The following is a 13,001-nucleotide window of genomic DNA, read 5'->3' as shown; positions in this document are numbered from 1 at the left end:
CACTATTTTATATTAATTATTATTCAATAATTGCAAACCGTTACTTCCAAGAAATACACCAAATTCACATTGTTATTARAGTAACTACAAAATTATTGATTGCCTTTAGTAGTATAATAAAATTTATTGGCTTCCAACAGCAAGTGTTCTCGAACATATGCACACCTGTKTTAGAATTCCGCAACACCATCTGATAGCTCCCATAATTAGACGCTTAATAGTCGCGAATTTTAAATTGCTAATTTCACCTAATACAAGCACACGCACACACATATACACGAGTACAAGTACATTCAAAAACTCCCGAACACACACAGTTGTTGCTTTTTTTGTTTTGTTTATACCTTGAGTTGACTTTTCCTCGCAAATTTGTTGCGCCTTCAGGCGTTGATCAATCACGTAAAGCATTTCGCAGCCCAAATTAACCATTAGAAAGACATTGGCGCGCGGGTTGCACTGCTGACTCAAGGACGYCATGCTGGTCTTCTTATAATTRTTGTTGGTGTAAGTATGAATATGTCACCCGCCGCGCGCGGGAAAAATTAACGATTATCAGCTGTTYGCTAGCTACCGACAAAATACTGTTATTTAAACACACTGCCACACTGCAATAACAAAGGCTCGCGCGATTTTATTGAATTTCTCTACAATTTTTGTTTACAATTGAAGCGGAGCGCAACGTCTAGCATGCTAGCGATCCAATTGAACACTAACCCAAACAGCGTGAAGGCGCACACAGGAGTCAAAATGTTACACAAGCGCCCCCACACACCGCCAGCGCAAGCACACGCGCACACACACTCAAACAGCGCCGCGCTCGCATTGCATACTAGTTCAACAACGCTAAGAGTATGTCCGGCGGTTCGCTTGCCGTTGTCACTGTTTTCATTGTCGGTTAGCGCGCGCGTACCGCCGCGTTGCGCCTGCAAGCAGAAACGCTGTAGGCAATGAACCGCAGTTGGTTGACGGCGTCAGTGTACGTGTTCGGGTTGGCTTTGGCGTTGTCGCCACATTGGAGCTGGCAGGACAATTAGTAATGGCAGCATTGCTGGCGCGCAAACAAGTGAATAAGTCGCCGGCAGTCAGGCGATCGGGCAGTCTGTCACTCAGGTACTACCTGGTAAGGCATGCTAACTGAATGCTAGCAACTACCTGCCGTCACTTTGGTATGTGGAAAAATATGAATTTCTTATATGTACCATATAACATATCATACTCACATTAAATACTATATAGTTTCACGWTATATATGTATATATTTTTCTTTCTTCTTTTCTCTAAATTGTTGAGTCGCACGGCACGCGAGCCCTGCATTATGGGTTAACACTCAGTGCCACATAGAATGCCGTGTTTCGGTTACGTCGGGCGATAAAAGGCTCGTAAATGCWATATTTGGTTACATGCTGTCGTTGGTGGGGTAAGTGCAGGGGTTAGCGCCAAGATGTAGACTAAAAAATATATGATTATAAATATGCGCTCACACAATATTTTCGAAAATCTGCATATATGTTCGAGTACGTCTATATAATTTATTGTGTATTTACGTGTGATGTGACGGTTTAGGTATATRTGTGTATGTATGTATGTAGGTAAATGGGTAAGTTACTAATGCAGCAGAAGAGAGCACAAGCTTTAGTTTTTGTAGTGAAAGTTATTGATCCACTAATTTTTGTAACAGTATTTTATGCAGCACATTATCTATAACAGTGGTTAATATGTAATAACAGTGCCGTTAAGTTGTCATTAAATAGTTTTACAAATATACATATATACTACTGTGGGCAAAAAATAGTAAGACTCTTTAAAGCAAATATCCGTTTTGAAAGATCATTTGGGCCTAAGAAAAGTGAAAGCACAATTGTTTCCAAAATCACTAATTTTTTTTTTTCGAAAGAAAGCGTTGTGTGCTTTCCGACTACCAGGATGTCATGAAGCGTATTATTATTGACGATGAGTTTTGGATCTATGTATGCTTACAACCCGGAAACAGACGATCAATCGGCCGAATGTCATAGGAAAGATGAGCCGAGCCGAAAAATCTCGTTAAAGTAGGTCAAAAACCAAGGTTATGTTGACAGGTTTCTTCGATTATCGAGAAGTGGTGTACTCCGAGTTCCCGCCGTCATGCCAAACTGTCAGCAGTTTGTAAAAAGAGGCCGGAGTTATGGACCGACAACTCTTGGTTTTTGCACCGCGATAATCCGCCGTCACATACATTATTGATTTTTGGTGAGTTTTTCGCCATTTCGASCTTGTTTTTGATGGATCAATTTGTATGGCAGTTATRTCTTTAGTGGTCCTATCTATCAAATTCTTTCAAAGGTTTTGCTGTTTTACATCCCAAGTGCTGATAGTTTGCTACCTTCCATTAGATGCGTGGGCGTCCTTGCTTCCGTTTTCCACCCATGGGTCTCGAATCGATGGAGCTTTCCGCCAGAGCATAATCTTCCATTTGGATGACACGGCCTAACCAGTATATTCGTTGGATTTTCATTCGCTTAGCTATAACCAGGTCGCCTTACAGCTCGCACAGTGTGTGGTTTAATGTTCTTCGATATTTATGGCTCACGCGAACGGTTCCAAAGGCCGTGTTGAGAACAATTCTCTCGAATGCTTCAAGTAATTTTTCATCTCTATTCGCCATCGTCCATGCTTCGTATAATAGGACCGGAATAATGAAAGACAAGAGCTTTTCTGCGTTTGAACTCCAGGCTTGGATATTTTGTGCTGGTTCCGAGTATATATAGTACACAAAGTCCTTAGCTTTTTCAAAAATATTCCTGCCAACAGTGACGTATTTCTCACGACGTGAATGGCCTTTGTGCATGGCCTCCAGGTACTTTGTTTTTTCTTCGTTCACCGCAAGAAAACCTCTTTCGCTTCTTTTTCAACGGTGAAAAATGCTTTCTAACGGCTCTTGTTAAGGCCTATGACTTTGCAAAAACAAAATAGAAGTACTATCATTCGGAGACACGCGAAGTAATATCAAATAGCGTTTGGATGATATATATGGTGATTCTTCTTCTTCGATGGCGACTATCAAATATTAGTTCTGATTCGATGAGATATTTGAACCAATTTAATTTGAAGAAGATTTAACGATTCCATTAACGAAAAAYGGATAAACTGCTTTGGAAAAGAGAACAATAGAAACAGTGGAATTTACCTCGGAGAAACAGTTCAGAAGATTGCTAACTCTATTCTAAAGGCCGGAAAGGTGATAGTCATTGTGTCTGAGATAAACAAGATCCACATTGACAACTTGGAAAAAATTGTCACGTAAGGCGGAATTAATTGCAAAGTTCACGCAAAATCCTAAAAGCAGATCCATCCATTTGGGGAAAAAAAATATGTTCTCTTCCGTGTTGCGGTTCTTTTGAGACCGTATAAATATTTTTCTTCCAATCACTCCATCTCACCCTGATTCTGTGTCTGTTTTTCTGTCAGCCCCTTTCGGTTAGGTAACTGGTTAYCAATAGGCTATCAGTAATTAATGCATTCCTTAATCCATAGGTTACTTCGCTCCCTCTCATTGATTTTTCGCATTTGTTTGCTTAGCCATTTGTAGTTTGCTGGGTTATTGTTATGTTCACATATGGATTACAGAGAACTGGTCGATAGGTTACTTGTTTAGTTATTTATTGGTCACAGAAAACTTGTGCAGCCCCTTGTATAGAATATTCGTATTCTACTCAATAGAAGCTAGAGCTCGAATTTATATTTTTAAATATACATTTATTCTATATTTAGAATAGTTAGATTATTTAAATGATATGATGATGATATGTTTTTTTGAAAACTTCGTAAATTTTTTCTTCCAAATTAAAATAAGCAGATATAATTAAAATATATTTTAGAGTAAAAATAAAATATGGCAAGGACATAAATGTCAAGAACATGACTTTACTATTTGGCAGCCGCTGTCATTTTGAAATACACACAGTCACCGAAGGAAAATCGCATTTTTGTTTTTGCCTGGCGTTTCGATAAAAGTTATTAAAATAAAGCATGGATTTCTCACAGGATTATGGTATCCACGACAATGCCGTCAGCACAGGCACTACTATTATGGCAGTTGAATTCGATGGCGGTGTAGTGATCGGAGCAGATTCACGTACCAGCACTGGTCTCTTTGTGGCCAATCGTGTCACAGACAAATTGACTCGGATTACCGATAAAATATATTGTTGCCGCAGTGGTTCCGCAGCAGACACACAAGCCATCGCTGATATTGTGGCATATTCGTTAAATTACCATGAAAATCAGACTGGTCAGGAGCCATTAGTAGCAGAGGCGGCATCAGAATTCCGAAATTATTGTTACAACTATCGTGATAGTTTGCTGGCGGGTATTATCGTGGCTGGTTGGGATAAACGTAATGGCGGACAAGTTTATTCTATACCATTAGGTGGCATGTTGAAGCGCGAGTCCGTAACCATCGGTGGTTCAGGTTCGAGCTATATTTATGGTTACGTTCGTGAAGCTTATCGCCCGCAGATGAATAAGGAAGATTGCGTTGCATTTGTGGTTAAAGCTGTGAAACATGCTATCTACCATGATGGTAGTTCCGGTGGTGTGGTACGAATTGGTATTATCACAGAAGACGGCATCGAAAGGCGAGTGTTCTTTAACACAGAGTCCGGAAATCCAGTTGAAATAGGCAACTAAATACCTTACATAAAAATGACTAATGAATAATAAGAAATGTTTATGAGTTTTTAAAATTAATATCTATTATTTCAAATAAAATTTCAAAACAAAAAAATATATTTTGATTTTGAATTTATTTTCTACATATGTAGGTGTTATTTTCGGTAACAAATCACAATAGTCTTTATAAGCAGACATTTCGGTTTCCAAACGAAATTTKTTATACAAATAAAATACAAAGTAAGCATCCAGACATGTACATTTAAATGCCGACATTTTCATTCACAAAGGTGGATTTAAAAAAAAAATAAGCTTACGAAAAATCTGCATAACAAATAAGTGTTTMAAAATATATAACGATGTATTAGTTTTGCATATCTAATATAAATTTCTTTCCAGCGAAACCTTTGAAATCCAGAACAGCAGCCATGGCATCCTTAAATTTTTGCAACGGCACCATCTCATGAACTGGTGCCACGAACTTGCCTTGTTCGATCAATTCACACAATTCTGTAAACATTTGTATACGTTCGGGTGAGTCAGCGTTTTCTTTAGTCCACCGAGTCATCCAGAAGCCACGAAATGATACATCTTTGAAAATCAGCGCAGCTGTACCCGCAATTACAGGTTCTCGTGACATTCCACCGTATGTAACCATTACACCCTTGTCAGCCAAATGACGTGACACTTCGGTGGCACTTTTACCACCAACACAATTTAAAGCTAAAAGTGGCCGTGGCAAATGATTTTCTTTAAAAAGCGTGCTAGAACGAATTTCTTCTTCTGTTAATACTTCTGTAGCACCTTGGGATTTTAAATATTCTTTTAAAGACGCTATATCTGGACGRTCGCGTACAATGCCAACGGATTTTATGTTCCATGCCCTACATAATTGATGAACAGCTTGACCTACAGCACTATTCGCACCGTTCTGTATAACACAATCACCTGGTTGTAGAGCTACAAAATCTTTTAACATACGATAGGCTGTACAGGGATTAACAGTAAGGGTGGCAGCTTCGGCAAGTCCAATTTTTGATGAAACCGGCATTAGTTGTTCTTCGGCAAAAATAGCATGGGTGGTCCAAGTACCCAATCCCGTAGCAAATGGTATAACATGTTGACCAGTTTTTAGTTTTGACACATTCTTACCAATGGCAATAATTTCTGCAACGCACTCGTTACCACCAACAGCAGGAAACTTTGGCTTAACTGGATATTTGCCTATAAGAAAGGTGGTCTTAAATAGATTAAAAATATTAATTTTATTCTAATGACGCAACAATTACCTTGTATGGTATTGATATCAGCCGGATTAATAGGTGCGGCCAGTACTTTAACCAATACTTCATTATCTTTTGGGTCCTGTAGTTGGCCCTCTACAATTTCCATTACATCAACCGGTTCGCCATGTTTGGAATATTTCAGTGACTTTACTAKAACACTCATTTTACGTGTAAATTGGAAAGTTTTCGATAAATTTGGAAACGCGTAGCGTGTCGGTTGTATTAAAGTTTTAATGAACATGCTGATTAGTTATCACAAAATATTTGGATTATAATACTAAGTTATCTTTTCCAGCTTGTTATCACAATATCAGCTGTTTGTCTCAGCAGAGTTGTATGTTGAGAGACTCAAAAACTCAAACATTTTAATGAATCACATTTTTTTTTTTTTTTKTTTGATATATGTTGTTCTATACGTCATTTATTTATTTATTTTTATTTCAATTTAAGTTACCTAGGTGGAAAGAATTTTGATAAAACAAAATTTTTAGTTGCGGTTTAAAAGAAAAAAATTGCAAAACTATTTGGAAAAGCTAATATTTTTGTTTAATACTTATCTGGTAACCTCTCCACTGAAGTATAACTCACGCTATTATTTTTGACAGCAGCTGCGCTTTTTGTTGTTTCAATTCAACGGTCAACTGTGTCAAACAATCGTTCGAAAATTTAGTRAAGGTGCGCTGTGTTCAATTTTTTCATATTCAATATAAATATAAAAAATCTCAAAAGTGTTATTATATTATAATTGAAAGTGAGAGTGTTGTACTTAAAGTATTGTTTTGTAGAAACCGAGTTTAGATATGTCGGCTGCCGCGTTGTCCACATTGGCAACATTCGACGATATTCGTCGTTGTATTCAGGTATTGACTGATGGCACCGCAGAGGAAGGTAAGAATCTTTAGCCTAGCTTAAGACACCAGAATAAAATCACATTATATTGTTATGCATTCTTCATTAGAATTCCTACGAGTTTTGCGTTTACAAGAACAATTTCGGCAAGAATGCTTAGATACCGCAAAAGAAGCACAGCGTATACAGAAAGAATTAGATGCTTCACTAGAATCAATGGCAGATTTGGAAACGAAGCTTTATCATGCGCGTCGTCTCCTTGAAGTTGAAAGTAAGTTACGTCGTGAAGCTGAACACGAACGCGATCAAATGGAAAAGAAAATAATTGCTGTRGCTGACTTAGTACAGAAGGATGCCAATTTAAACAACGAGACACGCGATAAGTTAGCCTTTCTAAATACTTTGCCGCGCAAACGAAAGTCAATGAACCGTGTAATRGAGGAAAAATACGGCAATGATATAAATTCGACAGGCTCATTTCTTTCCGATTTATCTATAACACAATCTGAAGATGATTTTCTTGATGTGCGTCCATCCGCGGGCTGGCTAAAGCATCGTCCCTCTTTGCCTAAAAATTCAATACCATGCGTGGGCGGAAAACGCTCACGTGTTAGTGGARCAGGTATGCAAACAACACCAGTAACCAATACGAGACGCTCCACTACACGACGTAGTGGTCTCGGTACACAACAGCAACATATGATGGATGTAGCACCTGGTGCTGAACGCATATGTGCAACTACTAAGGTGACTATTCCACAAGATGGAAATGGTGCTATACGCGCGGAATCTACCATTGAGTCTATGCCTGCTGTGCCAATTGTTGCTACCGTTTCTTTGGATAAAGAGGCGAGCACTGAAGAAGCAGCATGTACCACACCTACCGGTTCACCTTATAAACAGGCCACTGCACCACCAATAACACCGATGACAGCAATTAAATGCGGACCGGCTATTAATTTGTGTTCACCGCAAGTGTCTAGCCTACGTACACAGTTGATGCGACCACATAATTTCGCTTCGCGCACTTTCATACGAACAGATACTTGCACACATTGTCAAAAAAAGTAAGCATTTATTTAAAGACGTAATAAACAAAATAATAAATATGTAAATTTTTTTTTACAATTGCAGAATTCGTTTTGGTACGGTAGGTGTTCGCTGTAGGGACTGTCCAGTACGTTGCCACGCAGATTGCCGTATTGCGTTGGCAGTAAGTTGCGTACCACAATCGGGTACGCCCACAATTAAGGGTATGATGAGTTATATCAGTGATTATGCACCGAACGTGTCACCGATGGTACCAGCACTTATTGTACATTGCGTTAATGAAATTGAATCACGCGGTCTCAATGAGGTTGGTATTTATCGTGTATCGGGTTCGGAGCGTGAGGTCAAAGCACTAAAGGAGCGATTTTTACGCGGTAAAAACACACCACATCTRGGCAATATTGATGTACATGTCTTGTGTGGCTGTGTAAAAGATTTTTTGCGTTCCTTACGTGAACCACTCATACCCACCAATTTATGGAAAGATTTCTGTAATGCCGTGCAACAGCCCACAGAAGTTGAGATACAAAAGGATCTCTTTAAGGCAATTGATGCTTTACCAGCAGCAAATCGCGATACTTTAGCATTCTTAATATTACATTTCCAACGTGTTGCTGAATGTCGCGAAGTTCTAATGCCGATTGATAATATTGCGCGTGTATTTGGACCAACTATTGTTGGGTATTCATCCGCAGATCCAGACCGACACGCCATCTTTACTGAAGTGTACATGCAGTTCACCACCATGCAGAATTTGTTGAAAATTCCTGGCGATTACTGGTCACAATATGTGATATTGGATGTAGATAAGGAGAACAATCAAACAAATGGCTCAACCAATACAATAATGCGCACACCGAGCCACAATACTAAAGAATCTCTCTATTCCTTGTATGGTGAGTTATTTGTATTTTAAATAACTCACTCTTTACTAACTTATTGCGATCTTCCATATAGCAACTCCACTCAAAGGCACACTTAAAAAGCGAAAGTTCCATGCCACACCGCCATATCCGTATAAAAAATAATAAATAAGGAACTTCTCGGGTAATTTCAAATCAGCCGTCAAACGTCCGTCTTAAACGCGCCGTCACAAAGAAACTTGCGTACTTCATTTTTCTATATTAACACATATTTTTTGCAAAGTAGCAATTTTAATATTTTTGTTAGTCGCCGCAAAAAACAAACAAAAAAACACTTTTTGGCGCATATTTACATTTATTTAGCAATTAATTTAATTTTGATTCACATTTTCAATGTACCTCATTTGAACTTTAAGTACATATATGCGCTACTTTGAATTAACATTTTTTGTTGTTATAATTTTGAATTATCCTTGCAAATCTCAAGTATATACGCAAATATATTTATTTACATATGGAAGGAGAAGATAATTGGTTGTGGGCCYGTAACATATGTATGTATTTACTATGTGAATACTTAATATTTATTATATGAAGATATTTTTATACTTGCACATTTTTACAATAACGCCTAGAATAAGGTATTTCTTTTATGAACAAAAAAAAAAAACCAAAACAAAAGCAACATATTTTTAATAAAACTTCAAATGTTGAATATTTCTGAATTAAAGTTGATTAGTGTTTTAATTTAATTTTTAAACAAAAAAGACGTGAACAGTTACAAATAGTAATGTATATGTAGTATATGATTATTTTTCTGGCTAACTGCAACCCTGTGGTATAACCGGGCAAATGAAACAAATGAATAGTAGGAAAAAAATTACTATTTCTACCAACAGACATATTTGTTTTTTTGTTATAAAACCACGAAATGTATCTTAATTAGACATTTATGTATGTATGTATCAGTTACATAAAAAGAACAAACGTGTGAGAAGTATTGTTATCAGCGATTATTAGTGGCGTTGTACAAGGAATTTTTTTTTTTTAGTTTTTCCTACAGGGTATGCTCGTCGGCACAATAACAACCGGCATATAAATAGAACATGTGTTATCTCGTTTGCACGCGTTTAGATTCACAGCAAAACAAGATCAGTCAGAGAATGTAAAGTCTCTGCTGTAGCACCAGCAACTAGCATTTTATTCTGTTTCCAGACCTTGTAGCGTAAGTTGGCGTTGTGCTGATAACRAAAATTCTAATAAGAAACTCACTAAGTGTTGTTGTGTTTACTTTGCAGGTGTGTGGCATTCGTTGATTTCAATTAAATAGCGCAAAGATGGCGAATATTGCAAAACTTTTGGCTGGACGTGCCCAGCATGTACTACAAGTGGCCGCAAAGCAGCCACAGTTGGCACCGCGTTTCTTCGCCTCTGGTAAGTGCAATATACTTAAGAAATTGAAATTTATACAGAAGATTCCAAAGCGGCAAGCTCTTCTGTATGTCCCCAGCTATCTTTGTGCCCTTATGAACTGCCATATATGCATATTCCAGGCATAGCACTGTATAGATGTAAAAGTAAAAGGTTGGACTTTGCACATTATTTCCACTGTTGTTTTTTACTTCTTTTGTGCAAAAGAAATCAAGTGTTTTGATTATATTTGTTTTAGAAAAGTGTATGAACGTTTGTTGAGTTCAAGCGCAAGCTGTTTAATTAAAAAAGGAGGTGTGGTTTGTTTTTGGTTAATTTGACGACTGYCTTATGTAATAATGACATTGACGTGTTATAGTTCGAATGCTTATTTGCTACTGTTTTCATAGTTTTTTTTTGCTTTGTCGGATGATGTTTATAAAATAAGTAAAGAACTAGGAAACGGCAGTTGGTTAAATTAATTGCGCCGGTTGTTATATGTAACATACATATATGTTCAAATACATACATACATACATACATATGTATACATGTGTATGTAAGTAATTTATGCAAAAATGCCGGTTTTTATCTTAAATTAGTATAGAAATGTTTATAAGTGGAAAATTTATACAGAATATTTACAAAAATATATACATATGTATATATAAATACATATCTTTGTGTGTATATAACGATGTTTTGCTGAGATTTTTTTATGCCTAAAACTATTAAAAACAGCGTGTGATTAGATAATATGCAAGGGTTTAAATATACTGCAACCAATACTGTCAATATGTATGACATTTGTTTAAATGATAATGAGAATAATATTATTTACCAAATAATTAAAAAAAAAAAATTAAATACATTTGAATAAAAAATGCCAAATGCACTTTTCTACAGCCGCCAACTTGGAGTATATCAAGCACGAAGTGACTGGTGAAAAGAAGAATGTCGCCGTTATCACATTGAATCGCCCCAAAGCGCTTAATGCTCTGTGCAATGGTCTAATGTCGGAACTGAGTCAAGCACTCGACACTTATGAACGTGACGCGAATGTTGCCGCTATTGTTATCACTGGTAGCGAGAAAGCATTTGCAGCTGGCGCTGATATTAAAGAAATGCAATCGAACACCTATGCCGATTGCATTATGGGTAACTTCCTTAATGACTGGACACGTGTTGCACGCTGTCAGAAACCCATTATTGCCGCCGTGAATGGTTATGCCTTGGGTGGTGGCTGTGAACTGGCTATGATGTGCGACATCATTTATGCTGGTGAAAAAGCGAAATTCGGTCAGCCAGAAATTGCTTTAGGCACTATTCCCGGTGCTGGTGGCACTCAGCGTTTGACACGTGCTGTTGGTAAATCAAAGGCTATGGAAATCTGTTTGACTGGCAATATGATAACTGCTGTGGAGGCGGAGAAAATGGGTTTGGTGAGCAAGGTATTGCCCGCCGATCAGTTGGTTAGCGAAGCTATCAAATTGGGTGAGAAGATTGGCACACACTCCGGTTTGATTGTGCAACTTTGCAAAGAGGCCGTAAATACAGCATACGAAACTACACTACAAGAAGGTTTGAAGTTCGAACGCAGAACCTTCCATGCCACATTCGCAACTGTGAGTAAATGCTTAAATATCATTTCATTTCATTTWGAATTTACTAAGAAATGTAAAATTAATTTTTATCGTCTTAAATCGTTTATTATTCATATGTTTGCAGGAGGACCGTAAGGAAGGCATGACTGCTTTCGTTGAGAAGCGTCCAGCCAAATTCAGTAATCTTTAAACTTTAAGCAAAAAGAAAAGCATTTGGTTCATATATGGAAACTAATGTCTGGAACTTYATGCCAGTTTTGCATTTATATGTTATTTTATCTTAAATATTTTTGTAAACAGAAAACTACTGTAATTTCTAGAAATAAAAGTGAAAAAATATATATTTTGTTAAAGAACGTATACATACATAGTATATATAGAGTACACATCATGAGCTTGTTATATATTATATAAAATAAATTACCCTTGCTATTAAAACATTTGCAATGCTTTAATATTTCAGTGATTGTTATGCCGTTATATTTGCGAAATGACCTTGTAGGTTGCAAAGTACGAAATAATTATTCGCTAGGCCCTCTGTGAAGCAAAATAATTGCAATTTAATTTAAATATAGAAATATATGCATTTATATTATTATATATGCACATATGTATGTATGTAGGTACTTATGATTAGAAGAAAATTAATTGTTTTATATATAAACATTTGAAATTTTGTACATTGTATGTACACTGCGAACTTTTTATGGAAATTATTTTTAGTATTGAGTACAAAATGTAGAAATTTCTTAAGTTTTACATTAATTAAAAATTTCTGTTGTTGCTGTAGCGGCAGATTAAAAATGTATAGTTAGTTGTTACAGTTATTTTTGCAGAGTCACAAAATATTCCCTTTCTTCCTGATCAAGCTCCGCAGATTCTTCTGATCGGTCTASTGACTTTTCCCCGTTACACAAACAGTTTAGGTGTCAATTATTAACACTAAAATTCTCTCKAAAAGTTGGGAAAAAACTTTACTTTTTTTGCATACTTTGCGGCGTTAAAACCWAAAATTGTAGAATATTCGTGTAAAAGAAATTTCAAAATTAATAATTACAAGTAATAAAATTGCTAAATTATATAAAAATCTAAAATAAATTATAATAAAATATTTTTACTCAAGAAGTCAAGAGACAAAAATTCTTCCTAAAAGCTTTAAATAAATAAATGTAATTTTTTTTTGTATACTTATAGGCGATACTGCTCAAATTTATTGAATAACTAATCCGCAATAGATACGTCAATAATTTTAAGTGACAAAATTCATAAATTTTATAAGTATTTTTGTT

General features: G+C 36.5%; 5 protein-coding genes across 5 annotated transcripts in view; 3 read left to right on the top strand and 2 right to left on the bottom strand.

The window, feature by feature from the left end:
* LOC108971157 overlaps window positions 1–697 on the bottom strand; it is a gene marked incomplete in the record, with an annotated part of 21,034 nt that extends 20,337 nt beyond the window's left edge. The window contains 1 exon segment of the mRNA XM_018937028.1: window positions 345–697. Coding sequence (XP_018792573.1) covers window positions 345–477 — 133 coding nt within the window.
* Window positions 698–3,915: 3,218 nt separating this feature from the next.
* LOC108971155 (proteasome subunit beta type-6) lies at window positions 3,916–4,767 on the top strand. The gene has a single exon (XM_018937026.1). It carries the CDS (start codon window positions 4,009–4,011, stop codon window positions 4,666–4,668), a length of 660 nt encoding a protein of 219 aa, XP_018792571.1. The 5' UTR covers window positions 3,916–4,008; the 3' UTR covers window positions 4,669–4,767.
* On the bottom strand, window positions 4,766–6,270 carry LOC108971154 (probable trans-2-enoyl-CoA reductase, mitochondrial). Its single transcript, XM_018937024.1, has 2 exons — window positions 5,940–6,270; window positions 4,766–5,874 (listed from the first exon to the last, which is right to left on the bottom strand). Exons 1-2 carry the CDS (start codon window positions 6,175–6,177, stop codon window positions 5,015–5,017), a joined length of 1,098 nt encoding a protein of 365 aa, XP_018792569.1. The 5' UTR covers window positions 6,178–6,270; the 3' UTR covers window positions 4,766–5,014.
* A 151-nt stretch (window positions 6,271–6,421) lies between these two features.
* On the top strand, window positions 6,422–9,428 carry LOC108971153 (rac GTPase-activating protein 1). Its single transcript, XM_018937023.1, has 5 exons — window positions 6,422–6,611; window positions 6,722–6,824; window positions 6,895–7,852; window positions 7,920–8,731; window positions 8,793–9,428. The coding sequence occupies exons 2-5, from the start codon at window positions 6,737–6,739 to the stop codon at window positions 8,861–8,863; spliced, it is 1,929 nt and encodes a 642-aa protein (XP_018792568.1). The 5' UTR covers window positions 6,422–6,611; window positions 6,722–6,736; the 3' UTR covers window positions 8,864–9,428.
* Window positions 9,429–9,817: 389 nt separating this feature from the next.
* On the top strand, window positions 9,818–12,000 carry LOC108971145 (probable enoyl-CoA hydratase, mitochondrial). Its single transcript, XM_018937010.1, has 4 exons — window positions 9,818–9,923; window positions 9,997–10,132; window positions 11,015–11,733; window positions 11,837–12,000. Exons 2-4 carry the CDS (start codon window positions 10,036–10,038, stop codon window positions 11,900–11,902), a joined length of 882 nt encoding a protein of 293 aa, XP_018792555.1. The 5' UTR covers window positions 9,818–9,923; window positions 9,997–10,035; the 3' UTR covers window positions 11,903–12,000.
* Window positions 12,001–13,001: the final 1,001 nt, after the last annotated feature.

This window comes from Bactrocera latifrons, unplaced genomic scaffold, assembly GCF_001853355.1.
Source record: "Bactrocera latifrons isolate USDA-ARS-PBARC rearing strain unplaced genomic scaffold, ASM185335v1 scaffold_328, whole genome shotgun sequence".
In the NCBI taxonomy this organism is placed as follows: domain Eukaryota; kingdom Metazoa; phylum Arthropoda; class Insecta; order Diptera; family Tephritidae; genus Bactrocera; species Bactrocera latifrons.
Note: the sequence above shows the minus strand (reverse complement) of the source record. Positions and strands in the feature narration are given on the sequence as shown.

Coding starts and splice junctions, on each gene's coding strand:
- LOC108971155 (XM_018937026.1), top strand. CDS start 4,009: ATGGATTTCTCACAGGATTATGGTATCCACGACAATGCCGTCAGCACA.
- LOC108971145 (XM_018937010.1), top strand. CDS start 10,036: ATGGCGAATATTGCAAAACTTTTGGCTGGACGTGCCCAGCATGTACTA. Junction 10,133..11,014: donor ACCGCGTTTCTTCGCCTCTG/GTAAGTGCAATA, acceptor ACTTTTCTACAG/CCGCCAACTTGGAGTATATC. Junction 11,734..11,836: donor TCCATGCCACATTCGCAACT/GTGAGTAAATGC, acceptor ATATGTTTGCAG/GAGGACCGTAAGGAAGGCAT.